Source organism: Helianthus annuus, chromosome 1, assembly GCF_002127325.2.
Source record: "Helianthus annuus cultivar XRQ/B chromosome 1, HanXRQr2.0-SUNRISE, whole genome shotgun sequence".
In the NCBI taxonomy this organism is placed as follows: domain Eukaryota; kingdom Viridiplantae; phylum Streptophyta; class Magnoliopsida; order Asterales; family Asteraceae; genus Helianthus; species Helianthus annuus.
The window spans coordinates 67862495-67888018 of record NC_035433.2 but is presented as its reverse complement, the minus strand read 5'-3'; the positions used below and the strand labels follow the sequence as shown (position 1 = coordinate 67888018).

Sequence of the window (25524 nt, the reverse complement as noted above, 5' to 3'; positions counted from 1 at the left end):
CCATAAAAACATGATACATAAATTTTGAATTCTTCATATTCTCTCTGCCCAAAAAGGAACAAAGTAACAATTTTTACTCGAGAAATAGTAAAGAATTGAAGATTATTTGCGTCAAATGGTTTCTACCTTCATAGCTCGACGGTCTTTGACAAAAGTTGGCTGAAGTTTGTGTTTGAGGTAGTCAATTTTTTGGCAAAAATACCATTCAGGAGCTCTGGGCTCTATGTTATATTTCTTGCAAAAGTAAACCCATTTTTTTGCAAACTCAGACTCGGTCAGAGCTTCGAAAGTCAACATAGCAGCTCCGTCATCAGAAACATAGCATGAAACCTTGTCAACCGGATAGTCAACTGCAAGTATAGATAGAACAGTGTTTGCTGTCACAAGAGGCGGTTCCTTTAAGGGATCCATAATACTAACAAATATGTCAACAGCAGCTAACTGTGACGGTTCTCCTTCCTGGTCATACCTGTTACATTGATTTTGGACAAGTCCCAACTTGACCCGTATAAAAATACCCATTTGACCCGTACCCAGACCACCGTACCCACCCATTTTATCACTTATATAAGATTGGTTCCTTACCAATCAGCAAACTGCACGGTGCATTGGGTTTAGATTGTAGCAACACCAGCATTGACATCTTTGGGAACGACGTTTCCACAGAACATCAAACAACAAGCCATAAGATTTCCATGCCTAGGATCACATTTAGCCATCATGCTTGCAGGCTCTAAAACTGAACTTGTGATTTTAAGAACGGAAAGCTGCTGATGGCAAGCTTTCTCAACTGAGATCACAGATGCATATGAAGAAAGCATGAAATGGGTACAATGGTATGGCACAAAATAGTCTGGAACTCTGTAATATCATCGTTAATGGCTCCATTAAAATGCAGGGATGTATTCAAAGATGAAATGACCTGAGAAATCAATCAGTTCAAGTTGGTATAAGTTACCCTTCAATGTCTACATAAAACAACAGTATTGTAGTTATAATACAAATCTTTATACAAATATAGATTTACTACGGATGAACATCACCCTAGTCAATGAGTTGACCTGATTGGCCTAAAACACAACCCAAGTCAAGTAATAAACACGTAAATGAGTAGAAATTGCCACCTGTAAAAACAGATGGTATACGGATAGTCGAATAGGTAATGTATATGTAGCTTGAGAAAACAAATAGTGACACGATGTATATACCTGAGGAGATGATAGCAGGATTATGTTTTTGAAACTTTCCAAAGTCTTTTGCTGAAAATATAATAACACGAAATGGAGTTTTTAAGTGAATAAACTAAAAGAAAGAAATTTGAGAACTAAAAAAGAAAAATTAACCAGAAAATGAACTGTTTAGATTCAAAAGTATAATAGAATGAACCTTGGATAGATTGTAGAAGAAGGTATTCTCGAGATCTATGTCATCAGTGAAAGTCGGCTGATGAATGCAACGGGTGTTTTTAAGCTTCTTCAACAGCCATAATCCAGAATTGAAAAGAGAATTGGAACTGTAGAGATAACCTAAATGTGGGCCCGATAAAGAAACGTATGTATGCAGGTACCTATGGTATGGCTCCATGATGCTCTCTGCAAGTTTAAATTACAAGATTATAAATAGAACCTTTAGCATTATAGAAGTGCATATTCGACCTCTTTAACGGCTCAAATGCGTAACTTGAAAAACTTGATTATTATTGAAACTTTTGAAACAGGTCAAACGGGTCGAAAGTGACGCGAAATATCCTATATATCATTCAAACGGTTGTACTGAATACGCTTGTGAGCGCATCCCTAAGGCGCACTGCTTCTTCTTGTCCTGCTTGGCCACCTTAAGTGTTTGGCCTCACACTTTTCCAGCATGATCCAATGATCCGTGAACCTTTCCTATTATCAAATTAAACAATAACAGACTTCACTGACCGGTTAATACAACTACATATTAAAAAACAAACGAAGAGATATAACTAACTAAAAATCAAATACCAACTACAAAATCCCTAAAGAATCAGCTAAGGTTGATAAAACTAACCAAAAATCAAATAATTCTCATTCTTTATAACTTCAATTTTATGTAACATTTACATAGTTCAATCATATTTGACCAATGTATGCACTTACCAGTCTCTTCATCAGACCGTGATTTCCACCCTTCACACCTATGAGCCGATTCCCATTGTATCCTATAACACATATGTTGTTCGATCTTTCCCCATGGCCGGATCCGAGCGATTAATTATGAACGAACCATACCGTTGGTCGCCTTCAACTGGCAATGAACCATCAATATGCCGTTTGGATGCAATAAACAGAAGTGTCAATAGTTATTAAACCAGGGAAACAAATTAACAAATAACAAACCTAGACATATTTTAGGGTTTTGTAATCAAATCTACAAAAGCCAATAAACACTCCAAACAATCAAAATCAAATTAATAGAGAAAGAAAAAACCAAACAAATCGAAACACCTAGAGTTACAGGTTACCTGTTTCTGAATCTTCATAGGTGGATCTCAAATAAACTTGAATCTTCGTTTTCACCTTGTAGTTCTGACAACGAACCATAGATTTTTTGAACTCAGCAGTTCCCATGTCATGAGATATGGTCGATTGAGGTAAGAATCGAAAAAACAGGTTAGGGAGAAGATGAGATTCATCGTTATTGATGGAATCTTTAAGAATCAAAAATCAGGTTATAGGGGAGATGGGAACTGTGGAGTACCTAAAGGTCGCATTAAACGATGGCGATTGATGTTCAACAAACGGCCGATGAGTTGTAGGGTGAAATCCCAATTTTAACCCTACGGGCGTCTTAAAAATAAAGCCAAATCCTATTATATTGGCTTGCATTTCCTTGTAAATGTTGCTTAATAACTTGTACTTGTAGTAAAATTACAAATTGGTACATCACTTCTCCTTTTTAATATATTATAGATTAATATTAATAATTATTAATATTAATATTAATAATTAATAATTAATAATTAATAATAATAATTAATAAATTAATAATTAATAATTAATAATTAATAATTAATAATTAATAAATGAAGTTAAATGAACAGTGATTATAATAATATAATAATATGTAGTTTTTAAATACTTTTATTATTTTAATATTATAATTATAATATTAGTTATTTTTATTACTATTTAACTTTAATTTTTTTTTAATATCAAGGGTTGGGCTAAGTTTGGTGTCAATCGATATCGAACCAGTACTAGTATCGAAAATACCGGGACGGTCCTGTTCGGTATCATGAACGTAAAAACCGGCACTAATACAGAAAACGCCAAAAGTTGGTGCCGAATTGATGTTGGAAAATCTTTTGGTTCGGGAAATTCAGTACTGCTACCCGGTACCATTTGCTCATTTCTGATCATGGTTACCGTACGAACAATGGTTTCGTACAACTTTTTTTTGTTGATTTTCTTCAACTTTTATTTTTTTCTTTTTTTAGTTTCAGGGGTAGGGATGAGCTCGGTGCCAACCGATACAGAATCGGTACTGATACCGAAAATACCGGTTAGGGTACCGGTATATGAAGGTAAAAAACGGTAGTGAACCGGTACTAGGAATGCTAAAAGTCGTTACCGAATTGGTACTTAAGATCTTTCGGTTCGGCAAATTTGGTACTGGTACCTAGAACAATATGCTCATCTCTGACCACGGGTTTCATACGAACAACATTGTTACCATACAACTTTTTTGGTTGTTTTTTTTTCGGTTATCATTAGTGTTTTTTTTCTACATTTTTTTATTCTTGTCAGCAGTTCTGTTCGTAACACGCTCGTAACGATTTCAAAACACATGTAAACTTACACAGACTAAATAACAAAAGAAATTCGCCGCAATGCGGCAAACTTCTTTAAACCTAGTTTTCTATGATACGGGCAAAGAGATATAACAAGCATACTAGCTATGTAAATTTCTAATTATTTAAGCATTAGTGAAGACACATACGCTATGTAAAAAACCCTAGTTTAATTTGAATTATTTAAGCATTAGTCTATAATTGTCTTTGTTTTATTGAATTAAAATTTAATTGATAAAAAACTCTTTTAACATTTGAATTAGTAGTAATGTTATGCTAGATTATATTGTTCAGTAATTAAACATCACTATGCAGTTGATAAATACCTTTGAATCGTTTAAATGAAACTAAAAACATACAGTAAACAAATTATTTTATATTAAGCACCAATTTAAAAATATAAAATAAATTTAAAGCGTATCGGCCTACAATAGAAAACACACCACAAGGATCACAATCCGTAAACACTTATCCACCGTCGGATCAAACTAAATCAACGACCATCATCAACCCCCAATTCTTCCACACGGATCACCAACCCAACCCCAAAAAAAACTTTGAAATCCCCCGCCTATAAAAACCACCCAATTGCACCAATCCACCCACCACCAAAAACCAAAACCCCAATCCCAAATCTCATCTCCACCGTTGAGAAAAATGTCAGGACGCGGAAAGGGAGGAAAAGGGTTAGGAAAGGGCGGAGCAAAGCGTCACAGGAAGGTTCTCAGAGACAACATTCAGGGGATCACGAAGCCAGCGATTCGAAGACTGGCTCGTAGAGGCGGAGTGAAGCGGATCAGTGGGTTGATATACGAAGAGACACGTGGAGTGTTGAAGATATTTCTAGAGAATGTTATTAGAGATGCTGTTACCTACACCGAGCATGCCAGGAGGAAGACTGTTACTGCTATGGACGTGGTTTATGCGTTGAAGAGGCAGGGTAGGACTTTGTACGGATTTGGCGGGTAAATTGGGGAATGGAAGTAGTTGTTTTAGGCTATGTATTTTGTTTTGTGTTGTGTTGAATTTCAGTGAATCCTATCTCAGGGTTTGTGGGTATTATGATGTTGTTTTGGACACTTTTAATACAAGTTTCGGTTGCTGAATTGAATGTTGTTTGTTATGTTTACTATTTTTTTGTTTTGTTTTATGCAGTTGTTAATTTTAGTGTTGCTGATGAATTAGGTTAATTGAACCTGTAACTTGATATTAGTCAACGCATGTACCCAGATTTACAGAGATCTTATTATGTTATAGTTGAATTGTTTAGGATTTGTTAGTGTTAGTGTTAGACTAGAGGGTATGGTGATGGTCCTCTAAAGGGAGGATGATTCGTCACGTAGGTGTCACGTCATAGTTCTCCCAAGATGGTCCATCCTATAAAACTAGAGGGTATGAAAGGATGGTCCTAGATGATTCTACCCCAACAAAACCATGTACAAGTATTAATGTCTAATGTACAAATCTCATTCATAAACAAACAAACAAAGCTGGACCCACCATTTGGATCGTTCTGAACGTTGACATCTTGACGCTGAAGACGGGGACGTGATGAAGACGGAGGGGGGCGGGATGGGATGACGCCGGCGCTGATGGAGGACGGACCAGGACGGAGGTCCATATCGTGCACCCTTAGAAGATCGTTTGGTTTATTTATTGTTTGAAGATCAATCATAGTTTTTTAAACAACAAAAATAGAAGCGCTAAATTCAATGAAACATATATACAAGTCATATGTTGGAAAATTGGGATTCTTCAATTGACATTGAAGATACCGTACTACTGTATGGTTTACATACATGTCGTATGTTAGGGTAGGGGTGGTCATCACTTATTACTCACTCACAATTTCTAATTAAATTCCATTATATCATTAAGCATTATTCCATCATTAGTGATAAATTTTAGTGGAATGCCAATCACTCACCACCACATCAAACAATTTCTCTCACCACCCAACACTTTTTCACGAGTGTGATAATTTCCATGTGCAGGGCCGACTTAACCATTTTGGTGGCCTAAGGCGAAGTAAAATCTAGTGGTCTTTTCCCCCAAAAAATGTATGTAATTGAAAGTTAAACTTGAAGGGCCCAAATGTAATTATTTGAAAGATTGTGTTAAAATTTAAAAACAAGTAAAAAAATCGCTGAACCAGGGATTCGAACCCAGGTCTCACCAACATCCATACATATTCAGAACCACTACACTACCAACCATCAATCTGTTGATAACCCACACCCTAAATCTTTTATAAATGGACTATGGTTTCATCAAATTGTGGAGACCCTATAGTTTTGGTGGCCCAAGGCCCAAGCCTCATTTGGCTTACCCTTGGGCCGGCCCTGTCCACGTGTTTTAAATTTGACGCGTCATATACATGGGTGGCGGTGGTGTTTTGTTTTGTATAACTCGTTATATATCATCATCATGGGCTAAAAGATAACCGCCCCGGGTGGCCTAAAAGATCTTGACGACCGTATTGAGGAGAAAGAGTGTCCATGGGAGGACCTCCGTACAAGGCCTACGATTTCGAGGGGCATGCGATTTAAAAAAAATCCGATACGTATATGTTATTTTTTTTAATTAGTAAACACATACCACTTTCAATTAGGGTTGTTCATGAGCCGAGTCGAGCCGAGCCAGGGTAAGCTCGGGCTCGGCTCGGATTTGAAACCGAGCTGAAAATCTAAGCTCGGGCTCGGCTTGGTTTTAAACCGAGCTGGCTCGGCTTGGTTTGGCTCGATTTAATATATATATATATATAACTCTCAAAATTCAGTAGTCTAATATATTATTCAATAATTCAAAAAACATAATCAAAATACGTTTATCCTAATATATTACAAGCCAAAATCATGTTCAACAACGAAAAATAAGTTTTAAATTTCAATGAAATACAATATTAGTTCATTACTAAGGTAATTAAGATTCAAATATGCCATAGATATCAAATTACAAGCCTAAATACATAAATAATAACAAGTTTTTTGTAATATATTATAATGTATATAAAAATAAATATATTGTAAATAAAATAAGCCGAGCTGAGCTACCAAACGAGCCAAACCGAGCCAATTCGGCTCGTTACGAGCGGAGCCGAGCTGGCGCACTTTCTAACCGAGCCGAGCTGGCTCGGCTCACTTTCAAACCGAGCCATATCGAGCGAGCTTTTTCCGAGCTAAATCCGAGCAAGCTCCGAGCTGCGAGCTTTTTGGTCAACCCTATTTTCAATATAGGCCCATTTACAAATCATTTTTTATGGATTAAAATTTAGCACACTTAGAATTAGGTTTATTAAGCCCAATACTGATTTGATCTTTTTTAAATAATAATAAAACATAAGAGAAGGGCACATTTTTTGAATCTCGAAAAGATACGTGAATTCATAGAGAACCCTTTGAAGAGTTTCCTTTCACATTTATGGATAAAGAGTAACACATATTCTTTCTCCCCTACCACTCTGAAAAGTACTATGCCGTTCATAAAAAAAAAAAAACCCACTTTTAGAAGGTATTGTAAGGAGCAAGTGAAGATTCCGAAGGCCAATTGCATTACATTCGGTTAGGAGATGTAGAGTCAGGATTAGACTTTGAGTGTGTTATCGGTCTAATACTAAGGGTAAGCTTTTTGAAATAACTTATTGACTTATTGGCTTTTTGAAAAGTCATAAGCTCTAAAATGATGTTTGGCAAAGAGGGTGTATGTGAGGGGAAAAAGCCAATAAGTCAATAAGTCACAAAATCCTGACTTTTCTAAGAAACCAATAAGTCAATAAGTTGTTTCAATAAGCTTACCCAAACATGCCCTAAATAATGAAAGTTGAAGTTATTTAAATCAAATACTCTTTATAATATAAAAGGTGAAATAAAAAATAAAATAATAAAAATAATTTAAAAATAATAAAGAAAAATTAAGAAAAGTAATGTTCACAGTTCACAACTTCACATCAAAAATTTTTTAACGGTTTTCTTATATAAGGCTATTGTACTCCCGATTTAGAGAGCCTCATTGCCCCATTTCGACGAGACTATTTGTTTTACCATGAGTTTGTACTCATCGCCAACGGAATTGTTCTTGAAAATGTATTGTTGGATCGACCATTGGGCTTCCCATCCGTGATTTGATACCTTATTGTACCATTTCTTTTTATAGAAACACATGTCGTGGAACCTTGTACACTTTTTTTTTAACTAGTTAAACACTGTAAATAAGCAACAACTTTGGACATAGGTTGGTTGTACACTTGGCTTAGGGTGATTTTCAAAAAAAAAAAATTGGGTTATGTGGTTCTGTTTTATACACGTCTCCACACATCTACCATCTTTCCATCATAAAACCCTTCTCTCATCAAAATTATTTGTGTGTCCCCTGTCTAACATGAATTTGAATTAGGTTTTGTTGTTGCTTTGTGTAGGAATCGCGTGAATCGCAACAGGGGATATATGGCTCATGAGATTTTGGTAGAGCGTTTGCTTCGATCAACAGTTCTCAGTTTTCCATGGATGAGAACACTCAAGGAAGCTATGGTTGAAGAGATAATTGATGTAAGAACTTTCTTTTTTAAGCAGATTTAAAATTGGCATGTTTCATATGTGGTTGAGGATAATGATTATGACCAGTATATTGCTTTTAGTGTAGATGATGTGGCCACATTTTATAAGCTTAATCTAGACAGAGATATGCGTTGATGAAGGTCTCATATTTTTTTGTTTTCTCCTATGAGACTTTTTTTTCGGATTCATTTTGCTTAAAAAAATTGCACAGGTTCATTTTGCATTCTGTGATGTTTTTGTGAAAAATGGTAAACCAGAGACAGATCTACCCAAACCAAGATTTATTAACCCAGATAAAATCTATACAACTGAACAAGACGAACTCAAACAATCACTCACAATATAATCCTCACTTTGCAGATTATCAATATGATAATCTGCTTAGACAACAACAAGGGAATAACAACTCAAAAAAGAATCAAAGAGATTCACTGAAACCAAACCCTAATCGCCTAAGAGAACAAAGAGAACAACGAGTGAAAGATAACCACACAAATGATTGAGTTAGGTGTGGAAATATCTCCTCAAAGCTTTAAATAGATCTGGACAACATCCGTAGAGGACTGGACCTCCTTTTCCATGCAGCTCCTAAGCCCATTTAGCTCCTAAGCCCACTTTAGCTCCTAAGCCCAATATTACTTGATGTAGAAGCCCAATGCAAATCCAGCTCAATGCAAACGACATGTAAAACCAAACAAAAATAATTAAGGAAATATAGAGAAAAAAGAATTAAAAGAAAAATGGAATTGACCAAAAAATATAAAGTCAAGTCAGTACTTTTAACACCCCCCCACAATTCCATTATCTAAACATGTCATACAACTGTAATTTTTCACACAAACTCTGATGATCTTTAACCAAAACCCCTTTTGTAAAGACATCAGCTATTTGCATTTCAGATTTTATACCAACACACTTTACAGTCCCTTTAGAAATCAAATCTCTTAGAAAAAATAGATCTAATTCAAAATGTTTGGTCCGATCATGGAAAACTGGGTTTGCTGCTATGGAAATAGCAGCAGTATTATCACAGAACAGTTTAATAGGAACTTCTACATTGACCTCTAACTCACTAAGCAAATTTTTTAACCAAATAGACTCACACGCAGCCGCACACATAGACCTGTATTCAGCTTCAGCTGAAGATCTTGACACAGTTGCCTACTTCTTACTTTTCCAAGATACTAATGAGTTACCAAGAAACACACAAAACCCAGTAACAGATTTCCTGGACACCAAGCACTTGGCCCAGTCAGAATCAGCAAAAACAGTCAAGTTAAAAGACCTGCTCTTACGAAATATTAACCCTTTTCCAGGAGCAGACTTTAAATATCTCAATAAATGGAAAGCAAGTTTTAGATGTCCTTCAGTAGGACTATGCATGAATTGACTCAAAATATGAACCGTATATGAAATATCAGGCCTAGTGTGAGAAAGGTATATAAGTTTTCCTACTAACTGTTGATACCCAGTTATATTTTGTAAAGGACCAGAGTTATTTTCAAGTAAAGCATTGACAACATGACTTTGATCAATTGGAACACTTACCGGTTTGCATCCAAGCATTCCATATTCAGTCAAAAGGTCAGTACAATACTTCCGTTGTGACAGACATAACCCTTCATCACAAGTTAAAACCTCTATACCTAAAAAATATTGTAACAACCCTAGATCTTTAATCAAAAACTGAGTTTTTAGGCTTTGTTTTACTTTTTCAATTTCAGACATAGAGTTACCAGTAACTACTATATCATCAACATAAACTAAAAGCACAACAAATACATTATCAGTATTTTTAACAAATAAGGATGTATCACATTTGCTTTGAACAAACCCAGAATTAAGCAAAACTCCCACAAGTTTTTCATTCCACATACGAGGGGCCTGTTTTAGCCCATATAAAGACTTATTCAACTTACATACTTTAGATCTATCACTGTCTTCATATCCTTCAGGTAAAAACATATAAACATCCTCATTCAGGTCACCATATAAAAACGCATTATTAACATCTAATTGATACAAATTCCAGTTATTTTGAACAGCTAAAGCAACAATGCATCGAACAGTAACAAGCTTGACTACAGGTGAAAAAGTCTCCTCATAATCAACACCCTCTTTTTGACTAAACCCTTTAGCAACAAGCCTAGCTTTATATCTTTCTATCTCACCAGATGCCTTATATTTTATTTTATAAATCCATTTGCACCCAACAATATTCCTATTCTTAGGTCTATCAACCACATCCCAAGTATGGTTTCTATGCAAAGCTTGAATTTCATCATTCATTGCAGAAACCCAATTAGGATCTTTGATAGCCTCATTAAAATGTTTAGGTTCAATTGTTTTAGAAAGACTAGAAGCAAAGCATTTATTTTCACAAGTAAGCTTAGCAAAATTTACAACCTTTTCAATGCCATATTTGACTTTACTGTCAACAACAAAATCATTCAATTTCTTTGGAAAGTTTGACACTCTTGTGGACCTTCTAGGAACCACCGGAGATGCTGAGCATTCTGTGTCTCCCTCAGAAGGTAACTGAGCTTCATCTGTGATACTCACCGGGTCTGCCATGTCAGGTGAATCTTGAACCTCACCAGTCTGCTGTTCATCAGCCATGACAGTAGGGTTATCAAGATTCACCGACTGCTGAGCCTCCTGTGTTCTCACATCAGCCTCACCTCTAACCCTTCTTTCATCATCGGGATCATCCACAGATTGAAAATGATTATGCTCAGTGTTTTCATACAAGTCAAAAAAATTAAGAGTATTGATGTCTTTAATGGGATTAGAATCATAACTTTTAAAAATTGATTGTTCTTTGAAAGGAAAAACAGACTCATAGAATTTCACGTCTCTTGAAAAAACTATAGTCCTTGAATCAAGACTAAACAATTTATATCCCTTTTTATCCAATGAATACCCAATAAAGACACATTTTTCTACCCTACTATTCAATTTATCATGTTCATTTAAAACTGTACAAAAACACAGGCAACCAAACACTTTCAAGTGATCTAAGAAGGGTTTGAATTTGTATACAAGCTCATATGGGGTTTTTCCAGCAAGCACAGATGAGGGTGTCCTATTAATAAGATAAGCAGAAGTTAACACACATTCATGCCAAAACCTTACAGGCAAGTTACTTTCAAATAACAAAGCTCTAGTAACATTCAATAAGTGCCTGTGCTTTCTCTCAACAATTCCATTTTGTTGAGGAGTATAAGCACAGGAAGTCTGATGGACAATCCCATGTTCATTACAAAATACTTTCATGTGATTATTTACAAATTCAGAACCATTATCAGACCTAAAACACTTAACAGTTTTATGAAACTGAGTTTTGACAATGTTAACAAATCCTTTAATGTTTTCAAAAACTTCAGTTTTGTTCTTCATAAGATACACCCAAACAGCCCTGGAATAGTCATCTACAATGGTCAGAAAATACTTATGACCATCCCTGCTAGCAACCTTGTAAGGACCCCATACATCCAAGTGAACAAGTTCTCCCAACTGAGTACTTTTATGTTCACTTAATGGAAAAGGCTCCCGGTGCTGCTTGGCCCTATGACACACATCACAGGGTCCATGATCAGGCCTTGAATGAATGTTTAAAGTATCCTTAAACATTCTCATAGCTTGATCAGCAGGATGCCCAAGCCTAGCATGCCACAATTTATACAAAGAAGCATCAAACTTAGACACATTAGACACAACAGTATTACCACAGAAATATAGACCTTCAAGCTGACTACCAATCACCAGGATTTTCTTGGTTAACAAATCCTGTATATAACATTTATGTTCATCAAACCCAATAAACAATTTATTATCTCTAGCCAACTTATGTACAGAAATCAGATTAACACTATACTCAGGGACAACAAATACATCATGTAAAACCACACCTTCAGCAAGTTTAAAAGATCCTATCTTGGTTACATAGGCCATTGTACCATTAGGATGTTTCACTTGTATTTTCAACTCAGAAACATCAATATAATTGCTTAAATTAGTTTCAGATTTTACCATATGATTATTAGCCCCTGAGTCAATAATCCAACCTGATCCCTTCCCCACATCATAGCCAAAAGAATAAACAGGACTACTGAACACATTAGAACACATAAACCCACCTGAAACATTGCAGCTTTGAGAGGTTTCAGGTGCCCTGTCCTTAATTAAACTAAGCAACTTAGTCAACTGATCAGAAGTCAAAGAAGTAACAGGCACACTAGAATCATCAACACATGCATTGTTACTTGAACTACTCTTTTTACTTTGATTCCCTCTTGGAGGTTTCATCCAAGAGGGATACCCTATCAACTCAAAACATTTCTCTATTGTATGCCCATTCTTATTACAATTTGTACACTTTAAATTCTGATTAGAAGTTTTAATATTCTTCTTTTTATTATCAACAACAGAATTAGCTTTAGCAAACAACCCAACAGACCTATCATTAGTTGCAGACACATTTGAATTCCTATGAGACTCTTCTCTGGACACAATAGAGAAAGCATCTTGCAGACTAGGGAGAGGTTCCCTAATAAGCAAGTTAGTTCTAACAGTATGATATACATTGTCAAGACCCATCAAAAATTGCATCAACTTGATTAAATGATTAAAACTATTAAACTGAGTTGAAGCATTGCATGTACAGACAGGTATTTGCAATATTTGATCTAATTGTTTCCACATTATATTTAACTTGTGATAGTACTCAGCCACAGTTAAACTATTTTGCTTGAATGCATTGATTTTTTGATATAGATCAAACACAACAGACCCATCAATTTTATCATATGTATCCCTAAGTTCTTTCCAAACCTCTGCTGCAGATTTGGAGTAAACATGTCCCAAATACAATTCTTCTGAAACTGAATTCAGAATCCATGTAAGTACTACAGAATTACACCGTTCCCATTGAGTTTCAAGAACAGGATTATCCACAGGTTTTTCAAAAGTTCCATCAATAAATCCAACCTTGTTCTTGATTCTCAATGCTAAAATCATAGCATTTGCCCACACAGTGTAATTCTCAGTACCTTTAAGTTTAATACCAACCACAGTTAGAGTAGTAGAGTCACTAGCATGCAAATACAAAGGATTATCAGGTTCCAACTTACTAACCAAAGTTTCACCAAACAGATTTACCAAATCAGCCATGAGAAAATATCAGATGATCAAGAAACAATCAAGCAAGAAAAGACACAACAAATAAATCCTACATTGCGAAGCTGTGCCAGGAACCAGATAGTAGGATCGTCACTCAAGGTGCCTACCCATGCCTTTGCACAGGAGCTGTATGCTAGACTCACAAAACCAACAAACAAAGCAAAAATATACACAAACAAGAACAAGATAACAACAATCAGTCAAACAGCACACAAATGCAACAGACTGAACCCTGTCTGTGTCCCAAAACAACAAACCGGCCCAACTAGTCCGGTAATCAAGATGCCTAAAATGCAAGACAGAAAATAAAAGAGAGGAATAAAGAACGATCTCACCGAGGGTGCAAAACCTTGAGAATCAGACTTGCAGCCTTCACTTAGGGCTACAAGAACTGATTAGAAGACAATCAGCAACAAAGATTCAGTCAGTTTGCTTTGTAACCTTCTAGGGTTACAAAGACCAACATGAATCTACAGATCAGCACCAAGAACGTCACAAACCCTAGATTAGGGTTTTGAATCTTCAAGATCTTCAAGATCCCCCAAATATCTTCACCAGGCACACACACCAAGAAATGATCGGAGAAGAATACCACCGGAAAACCACTAGATCGGAGACAAGAAACACCGATCCAAGTCAGATCCAATTAGATCTGAACAGATCCAACTCAAGAACTCACAGCGGAATAACGAAACACCCAAGAGCTTATGAAAGCTCTGATACCATGTGAAAAATGGTAAACCAGAGACAGATCTACCCAAACCAAGATTTATTAACCCAGATAAAATCTATACAACTGAACAAGACGAACTCAAACAATCACTCACAATATAATCCTCACTTTGCAGATTATCAATATGATAATCTGCTTAGACAACAACAAGGGAATAACAACTCAAAAAAGAATCAAAGAGATTCACTGAAACCAAACCCTAATCGCCTAAGAGAACAAAGAGAACAACGAGTGAAAGATAACCACACAAATGATTGAGTTAGGTGTGGAAATATCTCCTCAAAGCTTTAAATAGATCTGGACAACATCCGTAGAGGACTGGACCTCCTTTTCCATGCAGCTCCTAAGCCCATTTAGCTCCTAAGCCCACTTTAGCTCCTAAGCCCAATATTACTTGATGTAGAAGCCCAATGCAAATCCAGCTCAATGCAAACGACATGTAAAACCAAACAAAAATAATTAAGGAAATATAGAGAAAAAAGAATTAAAAGAAAAATGGAATTGACCAAAAAATATAAAGTCAAGTCAGTACTTTTAACAGTTTTAGCACCATAGGTTTGACTTTTTTCTTTACTTACTTCTTTGGTTATTTATTTTGTTGAAAAAGAGGGGATCTTTGCCTAATCCCTTATATCACCCAGCTATAGGGGTTTTCTAATCTGTGTTTAGTATTGGTATACTTAGCAAAAAGCGTGGGTCAGGTAGGGCGGGTAGCGGGTCGAAACGCTTTCTTGTCAGAAAACTTTGTGACTAAAATGAGTGCGGATCATAACGGGTAAAAAAATGTGAATTTACAAATCTTGATGGTCAGGTTCAGTCTGTTATTCTAGCAAATCTGCAGCTATTAGGGGATCAAACAGCTATGACAAGTCGCCTTAATTAACAAGTATCCATTTTTATCTATTGTCTCACCAAGAACCTTTAATTTTTTCCCAAAATTTAGCATAATAATTTGCTGTAAAAATACTACAAAGAAGGCTGATGAATACTACAGAAGAAGAATTAAGACTTCCAAGAAGCAATGGTTATAACTGAAGTTTTTTGTTTTACAATTCAGGATTGTAAATATATGATGGAAGTGAAAAAAATTCTTTTTAAAAGTGTGCTAGGATAAAGAAACAACAGATAAGAGGAGATCATACTTTGGAGAGCAAGTTGAAACAAAAGATAAGTTGAGATCATACTTTGGAAAGCAAGTTGTGTCTCATCGTGGATAGATGATTCCCATGAGAACAATCTTTTTTTTTTCATCTTATATGATTGGCTTCATTTGGCCATTACAATCTTTTTTTGTCATTAACACTTTATTTTTTTCTTTCTTGAATAGCATTAACACTTGATAAAATGTGTTTGGGTGCTTCCGACACTTGATAAAATGTGTTGGGTTCGTTCGACCCGCCTAATGATTTTGTAGCTATGATATTAGGGCTTCTTTGGGGTGTACGATGGACAAGGTGGTAGTAAGGCTGCGGAGTATGTGGTGAAGAATATGCACTCGAATGTGTTTGATCTATGCATAACAACAAGGGGGAACTTGATAAGCGAGAGACTTAAGCGCCTCCACAAGATCACGATACAAGTTATACTCCGCTTCATAATCATCAGATGAAGCTCAGCTTTCTTTCTGATTCGCGTGATAGTGATGCTTAGCCAAATTCGACTTCCCAATTGTGTTCTTTTGTCATATTTCATATAGATGGTATATTCGACATGCCATAAATTACGGAGTTCGTTTATACACACAAACGTCGTACCGCTGAATAACACTTTATGGATGTTTTCAACCTAGCGTTTATGCTTTATTTGAGCATGCGATGTCTTAATTTCTAAGCCCCCGGCCGCATCGCGGCGGGGCCTCCATCTAGTGGAAACTTAATACACTTGTGGCAGGAAAATAATATACCTATGCAAGCGAAAACAGCTTTATTATATATATTAATATGAAAAAAATAGTAAATTAAAGTTTTAATAATATTATATTATATTTATTTTGATTTATTCTAATTTGATTGTTTTTATAATTGAAAATGAATAGTAATTTATTTATATTTATCGTAAAGTGCCCATAATAATATTAAAAAACACATATTTTTTGTATCATAAACTATACGAATATTTGATACGTCACTAACCGAATCGATTTCAAGTGGACAACATCGGTAGTATCGGAACCAATATTTTTTTATGGTTTTCAACTGATATAAAACATGTATCACGATACTAATTGAGTTCCCGCCGCATAGCGCGGGGGAAAACCACTAGTTATTATTATAATAAAACTATTGTATTACAGTACCAAACTCTGTAAATTTGAATTCTGCATTACTCTTATTATAAAATTATAAAATCATAATTATGGATCAATTTTAGATTAGTTTTAATATTTTTTTTTTGCTGTATGTTTGATTTGATATATAATAATAAAAACTAGGGTTAAGACCCGCCCACATTGCGGTGCGGGTACATCGTAAATATTGAATGGATTAGTCCAAACATTATATGATGCATTAACCATATGAAAACACACATTTCGACGTATCCAGTTGAACTCAATGTAACTTGTATAAGCATTGTGATTTGATCAAACATAAAGTAAATCAAATTCATATCGAACAATCATAACGTATTATATGTGACCCAACTCATACATAGAAAACGTAACAGGTATGAAGGAAAATATGCACTTGTAATCGAAAAGGATTAATTAGAGCTTTCGAAAAAATGGGAGAAAAAGAAACCATAATTTGACTTCACTCGGTTCGAAACAAACTTTACGAAACATATATAAAATAAACACGAAAACATATTATATTTGACATGAATCATTTCCCAAAAAAGTTTACGTCGAAACATAGAACAACTTGAATTTATACGAAAATGTACATAAAAATATGCACGTAAAAATGGTTTCTTTAAACGAAAACGTATTATATTTGACCTGACTCGTCTATAAAAAAAGTTTACGTCGGGATGTAGAACAAATCATATTTATACATACCCGTACATAAAATATGCACGTAAAAAATACTTTTTAAGTAAAGGAAGTATAGGTGTAAACCGAAACAAAATATTAGTAAAAAATTTAATAGGTTAAAAACGTTCGTAAAACCGTGCCAAATAGCACCAATGCGACAACCACATCGACTCTCAGCATCGTAAAAATAGAATAGATAAAATGGTAAAAATTACACTAAACGAAAAGAAGACTAAAATCGTTGAACCAAGCACACCCGTTACAGTGTGTTAATGCGAGGAAATTAACCAGAAACGTAAAACGTAGAAAATGATAACTTAGTCGATCTAGGACCCGCCCGTTGCGGCAAACTTTTCAAAAGGAAAAAAATTGACGCGTTGTGACGGGTCTGTCAAATATGAAAAAATAGAGCAAAAAATGTTGAACCTCACATGCACGCTACGAAATGTTAACTCGCAAAATTTAGAACGAAATGTAAAATGAAAACTTGCGAAAGATAAAAAGTATGGATGATCAAAGTTGTAAATAATAAAGTGTTGTGTTAAATTACAAAAGATGAAAAACTTTTAGTTAAAAGTAAAAATTTCAAATAGGTTAAAATGTAAAAGACAAAACTTTTAGGTTGAAAGTGAAATATCAAAGTTTTTTTTTTTTTTTTGAAAAACTTCTCAAGTTTGGGGTACAACTCCTAATGCATACAAAAGTTGCTAATTTATATATGGAATAATGGTAATAGGATTTTGGATATTATTTTTCAATAATACTTGTAACGAAATTAATGCATTCCATTATCATATTTATGTCCATAGGCCACTAAATAACTTTAGAGCTTTTAGAATAAGTTCTATGTAAATAATCAATGTAGCTGGCTTGGTACAAGTGGGGATACAAGTTCATCCTATTTAATGTGTAAAACGCTTATTTATTAATTATCATATATTCATATTTAGAAAATGGTTTTTAGGCCTAAGCCACAGGCAAACCAAATCAACACATGGTTTTCAATAAACAAATTTACCGAACTCTTTATAATCAAAATCAAATAGTTATGAAAATCCATAAACAAAAAGATTGGTTATAGATTCAGTTTTTCTCATAACTGAATCAGTTGGACTGATGTTTACACCAATCAGGGCGGAGCTTAAACGAAAAATCAGTAGGGGTCAGAATCTCAAAATCTAAATTAGTGGTGGCCGGACTCTTTAAAATGTAATCTTTTACACTACAAAAATTAGTGGGCGTCAGAATCTCAAAATCTAAATTAGTGGTGGCCAGACTCTTAAAAATGTAATATTTTACACTACAAAAAATAGATAAAAATAACACTATGAACGAAAAATCAGTGGAGCACCCCGGACCACAATTAACTTCTACCACTAACACCAACTAATTAAAAGTACTTTTATATGGTTTCGTTTGTATGTTAAAACTGAACATATTAATTAATTAATCATATTTAAAAGAACAAGAGTAAACATGTGTTAATCAACCCAATCATGAAACACACTATCCATTTTAACTTATAGGTGAAATTTGAGTAAACCACAGGTACTATTCGAACACTTTTCTATTATGTTATTGTTAGTTATGTTATGAGCCCATTTTAACTACGGAAAAAATATATAAGAAACTCAAAAAACATGTTGGAAGTTTGGTGTGAATGAAAGTCTCAATTGGTAATTCACCTTGTCCCACGTTGGTGTGGGAACAAAAGGAAATGCTACTTATAAGGAAAAATCTTGACTAAGTCTTTGAAGCTTTATGACATGTTTTACCACAAGTCCTACCCGCGCGCGCAGGGGGTGCAAAAAATGCGTTTCGGAACTGGAATTCGGTTGAATTCGTGCGCGTCCTGCGGACACGAATGCAGCTCCGAAAACCTGGGCTCGCGTGAGGCAGTTTTTGCACTCGAGGCTCATAACTGATGCACTAATGACCATTATTTGGTTTTAAAATTCTCTGCAATGATGGCCAGAATTCACTTATGTTCGGTGACTATAAAACTAGATCAAGCTGATCAGTTTAGACACACCAGAATTCAGTTATGTTTCGGAGACTATAAAACTAACTAGATCAAGATGATCAGTTTAGACACACCAGAATTCAGTTATGTTTCGGTGACTATAAAACTATAAAACTAGATCAAGCTGATCAGTTTAGACACACCAATAAACAACTTCTTCTCTTCTCTGGGAACAGTTAGAACCAGTGTTGCAAAAGTCGCTAGGCGGTCCCTAGTCGGCCGACTGGGAAGTTGGGAGTAATCGGAGTACTCGGGGAGTACGCGGACATGATAAATATAAATAAAAAATTAATTGGTGTATATTATATATATGTTAAAAGAAGCACAATTCATGTCAAAATGAGTATAATTTAAAATGAAACATGTTTGAAGTTCAAATCTCACCGAGTATAAGGCCGAGTAGTCCGAGTAGAAGGCCAAGTAGGCCGAGTAGTCTGAGTACAAGGCTAAGTAGGCCGAGTACAAGTCCGAAGTATTTTGTATACAAGGCCGACTAGTCTGAGTACAACGCCGAGTAGTCCGAGTACAGGCCGAGTAGGCCGATTTTGACCGCCGCCGACTAGTTAAGTCCGACTAGGATAAACTCGCCTCGGAGGTGGTCCGAGGACCGAGTACTCGCCGAGTACAAGGCCGAGTAGGCCGACTTTTACAACACTGGTTAGAACAAACGGCGTACCCTGGGAACAGACGGCCAGTTATGTTTCGGTGACTATAAAACTAGATCAAGCTGATCAGTTTTGACACACCAGAATTCAATTATGTTTCGGTGACTATATAAAACTAACTTGATCAAGCTGATCAGTTTAGACACACCAGAATTCAGTTATGTTTCAGTGACTATAAAACTATAAAACTATAAAACTAGATCAAGCTGATCAGTTTAGACACACCAACAAACAGCTTCTTCTCTTCTCTGGGAACAGTTAGAACAGACGGCGTACCCTGGGAACAGACGGTAAATTTGTTTAAGGGAATTGTGTCAAATACAAGCCCGGTTCACTATTATCATTAACTGTTTCTTTATTTCTGTTCCAGATTATTTTGAAGTTCTTATCAACAACAGTTTTTTCTAGCAAAACAAACATAAACAAAATGAGTCATGAAGCCTTTTTGTTCTTTCAAAAAAAAAAAGTAAATTTTTTTCTTTTTTGAGCTGCATTAATAATGTTGCAATGGAAATACCAAAGCTACCTTTTTGCTCCATTAATTAACTGGAGCTACTAAATAAACAAAAATAGCATTTACGGTGTGCACATGTCGACTCTTGAGCCGTAAAACAATAACTGAACTTATCCATTACACTAGTAGTTGTGGAGTGGCTTTCATCTCAACCCACCCCTAAACGAGCCTAACACCATCATTAAAGTCTTAACGGGGGTATCAAGAGGGAAGACGTTTTCCTCTTAGGTTTTATAGTACGGTTAAACTAAAAGATATGATAAGTGATAACATCCTGTAGGCAATGAACTTTAATCAACCATACTTTAATAAGCGTGTTACGGTTTAACTAAAAAAGTGTAATAAAAGAAAAAAATTAGCAAAAATAAATAAAATGTGTGTGTGATTGTGATTGGTGGACTCCACCCACACTCTGTGTTAACAAACGTTTGGGGTAACGCCCAAAGTGTGTGGGGCGTTAAGGGGCTAATGCCCTTTGGTGATGATGGTGTTGTGATTTGTTAGTGCTTCCTTCGTTAAAATGGTAGCGAGATGGTAGAGGTGTCACTAGTCACCACACAACAGTTAGTCTAAAAGGAGAGGTGAGGTTCATTACCCTCCACCAATTACATGCACACACACACATTCGTTTTTTTAATTTATTTATTTTAGTTAAATCACGACTTCATTTTTAAATGATGAGTTAATTAAAATTCATTGCTTACATAGTAACGGCGTAACAAGACATCATGCACTTTTTAATTAGCTCACAAGTGAAATATGTTTATGCCCATTTTAACAAAGGGTTTTTTTTTTTTTTTTTTTTTTTTTTTTGTTTTCTTTTCATTATTAATTGTCTCTTACAAATTCGCATGCTTAATAGTTAATGCCATTCCTTTTCAAATAAAGATGCAAATTTAATAGTGTATGTACAAACAAAGTAACAATTATGTATCCAGCCAATACCCATTTACAAAAACAATAACTATGCCTGACGTGACCATTTGTTTTGCTCATGTTTTTAGTTTGGGTCGTATTATTTTCACATGCTAAATAGTATAGTATAGTATAGTATAGTATAGTATAGTATAGTATAGTATAGTATAGTATAGTATAGTATAGTATAGTATAGCATAGCATAGTATAGTATTGTACTATACAGTACAATATAGTAATAGTATAATATAATATAGTATAAGTTTAGTATATAATAAAGTTATAACATAGATAGTATAGTATAATAAACACGTACCATACTATATAATAATTTTTTAAAAATATTTTTTGTTTAAAAAATAAAGAGTAAATTTCACTTTTGTCCTTTATGTATTACCTGAATTTTGAAACATGCCATTTAAAGGTTTTAATTTTAGTTTATGTCCTTAAATCACATGTTTTATATCACTTTAAGTCCTTTACACCAAATTGAGTTAAATAATTCAGTTAGGTTTATTTAATGCAAGGGTATTATGGGTATTTCACCTTAGTTATTTTGTTTTTAAAGATAAATCAAAACAATTAAAGGTGGGACCCATTTTACAAAGTTTCAAGGCTTTATCTTTCCCACACCCCCATGTTTTCCGGTCATCTTCTCCGGCTCCGGTCATCTTCTCCAGCGGGCTTTTCATTTCCGGCAACAATATATTAAAGGACAACTCGTAACAACGAAAGACTCGGTTGAAATCGATAAGTTGTGATTGCCCTTCTAATATACATCCAGGTCATCTTGCTCGATTGAACCACTAGAAATGAAATTCAAGTTTACCCAGAATCAGAACTGGCGGTAAAAGCAAAACATCGAACAGTTGGTGTGCAGAAAGAATAAGATAACTTGTGATTTCGATTTCTCTTCTCTAGGTAATCTTACACACACAATCATGAATTATGTTTCTTCATGACCTACAATCAATTTCTCAACACATCCATATACAACATATACATTTACTTCTCAAGAAAATCATAATAAAGTGCAAGTACAAACCATTCATAAAGAAATCAGACCTAAAACCTTGAAAATCGATGGGAAAACACACCTTGATGACCGCAGATATATAAGAGGAATAATGATCAAGAAATTATAAACAGAGGTTTAAGATTCAATTGAAACCTGGTGTGAGCGGTGGCGCAGTCGCTGCGCGAGTATAGCCGTATAGAACGCCGGTGCGGTGGTGTAGGGCGGATGACAGAGTGGTGGATGTCACACCCCAACCAATGGCGGAAACATCGGGATGAGACGAAGTGTGAAGATTGCTAGAGACATCATAACGCTATTTGTGACAATATTTAGAAAATCCAAATTTCATTTCATTTCATAACTTCAAATAGTCAACATTACAAGAAATTCAAATACGACAAGTTTAACAAAACAACATGATAACATAACAAAATTTTGATACAACATTTTAAACCCTAACGTCTATATGTGTATCTAGGCATCAACGCTACTTCATTTCATAGCATCATCGTCCTCAACCTGTAACATGTTTAAAATAAAGTTCAATGCAAAAGCAAAGGCGAGTATACAAGTTTGATACGTACATAGCAAAAGATAAGTTTGAACAGTTCCTCATAGCAAGCATGTGATTCAAGATAAACATTTAAACATGGCATGTGTCTAACATATCAAACCAAGAAAACGCAACTTGCTCATGACATAACCAAAGTTTCAGTAGAGGCGGGTCGTTAATCCTATAGCGCTACATATGTCAAGGTTTGGCTCGTACGAAGTTAATGATAAGTTCAACACATAAGAATCACCCAAATTTAAAGTATCAAGTCATCACATATACAAGCATGTTATAGGAATGTTCATGTGTTTAGACAAAAGTTCATGTGTAAGTTTCAATAGGTAAACATGTTAAACCCCAAAAGTAGTAAAAGTAAAAAGGGGAAAAGTACGAGTATACTCACAAAGTTTGCATATGTTTTCCGATTATCCAATTGTTGACGAGTAGAGATTTAGAGTCCGAATGTATAAGGGTTAAGGTTCAAGTATGTTTAGAGTCGAGATTCGGTGTTTAAAACAACATAAAAATAACATATGAGAATAACATGGAAAATAATCATTTAGTACATATGATGCTTGTTCTTGACACTAGGAAACTCGAAGGAGTTTAGATGTTTTCATGGAACAAGGTTCCATTAGAATCGTGACAAGTTATCATAGTCTAGGATGATGTAATCTAGTACCCCGACATATGAACACTAGTTCATCATCAAAGATTCGATTATTCGAATAATATATTTAGGTTATATAATATATGTCCAATAGTTCAAGCATGAGGTAGAAGATTAAAATCTTCATTTTGGTACCTCTAAATGTCATAGAAGTCATGTAGGAGGTAGGAAGATCAAGTCTTCCATTTAGGCACCTCTATGTGTTCACCACTACACTTGATGTAAAAAAAACAACCAAGGAGGGTCATGAACATACAATAAAGAATAAGAAATATACACACTAACTAAGAGAAATCATCAAATCATGTGAGGATTGTATGTTTGGACAACCCAAGTTGTTCCATAATCACTCATGTATCAAAGACAAAGTTTGACATGACTTGTGGGTTAAAAACCCTAAACAAAACACCAAGTTTATGAGGTTTAATCCTCTGATTTTAAATGTCTCAACCTTGTTTTTAAGCTTAACCAACCATGGGATAAGTTGTAAGCATTAGGACATAGGTATGAGATGTGTTAGACACAAGTTGCATAGGTTTAAACAAGTTTTTGATGAACATAAAAACAAACAAAAAGTTTATGGACTATTTCGGGGCATTTCCAGGTCTGATTTCTCCAAGGAGAAGTCTAGGAATCGAACCCCATGATTATACAAGCAAGTAGGAAAAAGAATCGAGTGAATCGGATAAGAATTGAGTGAGTTATGCTCATTTTCGTGAAGGGGTGTCAATCTACTCGAACCCTTGCTTTCAGCTACGGTTTGGTGGATGTTTTGTGAGTTTTTAGGGTTGCAAAAGTGGTAGGGAGGCTGGTTATAAGTGGTATTTATAGGGGGAAGGATTAGGGTTTCAATGGGTTAGGCTTTGGAAGTGTTTAGAAGAGGTTACACCTTGAAACTAGCCCACAAAACCCAACTATATGGGGCTGAATTTTGCTGAATTGGGCTGCCATATTTCTTTATTTTTTTTATTTTTTTAAAACATTATAATGAGTAATTTTGTTAATTAAGTTGTGTAATAATATGCAACAATGTTTCCCCTAACTTGTAACAAGGTGAAATATGAAATAAAACATGATTTAACTAGGTAAAAAGTGTAATGTACAAGTTTTATTTACGAAGCAAGTTCCGTATTTTACAACGATTACGATGAAAGAATAGTTATAAGAACACAAGATTTCCAAAGATAGAATTTCACGTAAGGTTTCTAAATGTAGGATGTTTGAAAACGCAGGGCGTTACAGTGGATTCCAGTTCCAGTTCGACTGAGAAGGGGGTCTTGGCTCATTAAAAAAAGCTAAAAATCTTTGGGATACTGAGCAGGGTATAATATATTGTTGCCGGAAATGAAGAGCCCGCCGGAGAAGATGACCGAAAACATGGGGGCCTTGAAACTTTGTAAAGTGGGTCCCACCTTTAATTGTTTTGATTTATTTTTAAAAACAAACTAACTAAGGTGAAATACCAATAATACCCTTGCATTAAATAAACCTAACTGAATTATTTAACTCAGTTTGGTGTAAAGGACTTAAAGTGATATAAAACATGTGATTTAAGGACATAAACTGAAACTAAAACTTTTAAAGGGCACTTTTCAAAATTCAGGTAATACATAAAGGACAAAAAGTGAAATTTACTCAAAAATAAAAGAATTATTTTATTAAAACTATGATTTAATGTTTACAAAAATTTATAAAAAAGTGTAGTATATAATACGGTTATAACATAGATAGTATAATATAATAAACATGTGCCAAACCTATACTATATGATAAATTTTTATTTTTTTTTGTTTAAAAAAATAAAAGAATTCTTTTATTAAACTTTGTTAAAACTATGAATAAATGTATATAAAAATTTGTAAAAAAAAAACCAATGCAATACGACCCGTATAGGTCCAGCCAGCCGCC

At 34.9% G+C, this 25524-nt stretch overlaps 2 protein-coding genes and 1 long non-coding RNA gene across 5 annotated transcripts; 2 read left to right on the top strand and 1 right to left on the bottom strand.

Annotated features, from left to right (window-relative positions):
- Nucleotides 1-929: 929 nt before the first annotated feature.
- On the bottom strand, nucleotides 930-2730 carry LOC110938918. Of its 2 annotated transcripts, XR_002591812.2 has the most exons (6): nucleotides 2489-2730; nucleotides 2124-2271; nucleotides 1387-1889; nucleotides 1209-1259; nucleotides 1062-1124; nucleotides 936-968 (listed from the first exon to the last, which is right to left on the bottom strand). It is a non-coding gene; the product is annotated as an uncharacterized LOC110938918 (long non-coding RNA). The 2 variants fall into 2 exon arrangements; XR_002591813.2 differs by lacking the exon at nucleotides 1062-1124 and having other exon boundaries at nucleotides 930-968.
- A 1682-nt stretch (nucleotides 2731-4412) lies between these two features.
- Nucleotides 4413-4928, top strand: LOC110940765 (histone H4). The gene has a single exon (XM_022182328.2). It carries the CDS (start codon nucleotides 4475-4477, stop codon nucleotides 4784-4786), a length of 312 nt encoding a protein of 103 aa, XP_022038020.1. The 5' UTR covers nucleotides 4413-4474; the 3' UTR covers nucleotides 4787-4928.
- A 3229-nt stretch (nucleotides 4929-8157) lies between these two features.
- LOC118481728 lies at nucleotides 8158-16146 on the top strand. Of its 2 annotated transcripts, XM_035976946.1 has the most exons (3): nucleotides 8159-8361; nucleotides 13525-13650; nucleotides 15711-16119. In XM_035976946.1, exons 1-3 carry the CDS (start codon nucleotides 8260-8262, stop codon nucleotides 15891-15893), a joined length of 411 nt encoding a protein of 136 aa, XP_035832839.1. In that variant the 5' UTR covers nucleotides 8159-8259; the 3' UTR covers nucleotides 15894-16119. The 2 variants fall into 2 exon arrangements, 1 of the variants encoding a protein (XP_035832839.1); XR_004866058.1 differs by lacking the exon at nucleotides 13525-13650 and having other exon boundaries at nucleotides 8158-8361; nucleotides 15711-16146.
- The last annotated feature ends 9378 nt before the right edge of the window (nucleotides 16147-25524 follow it).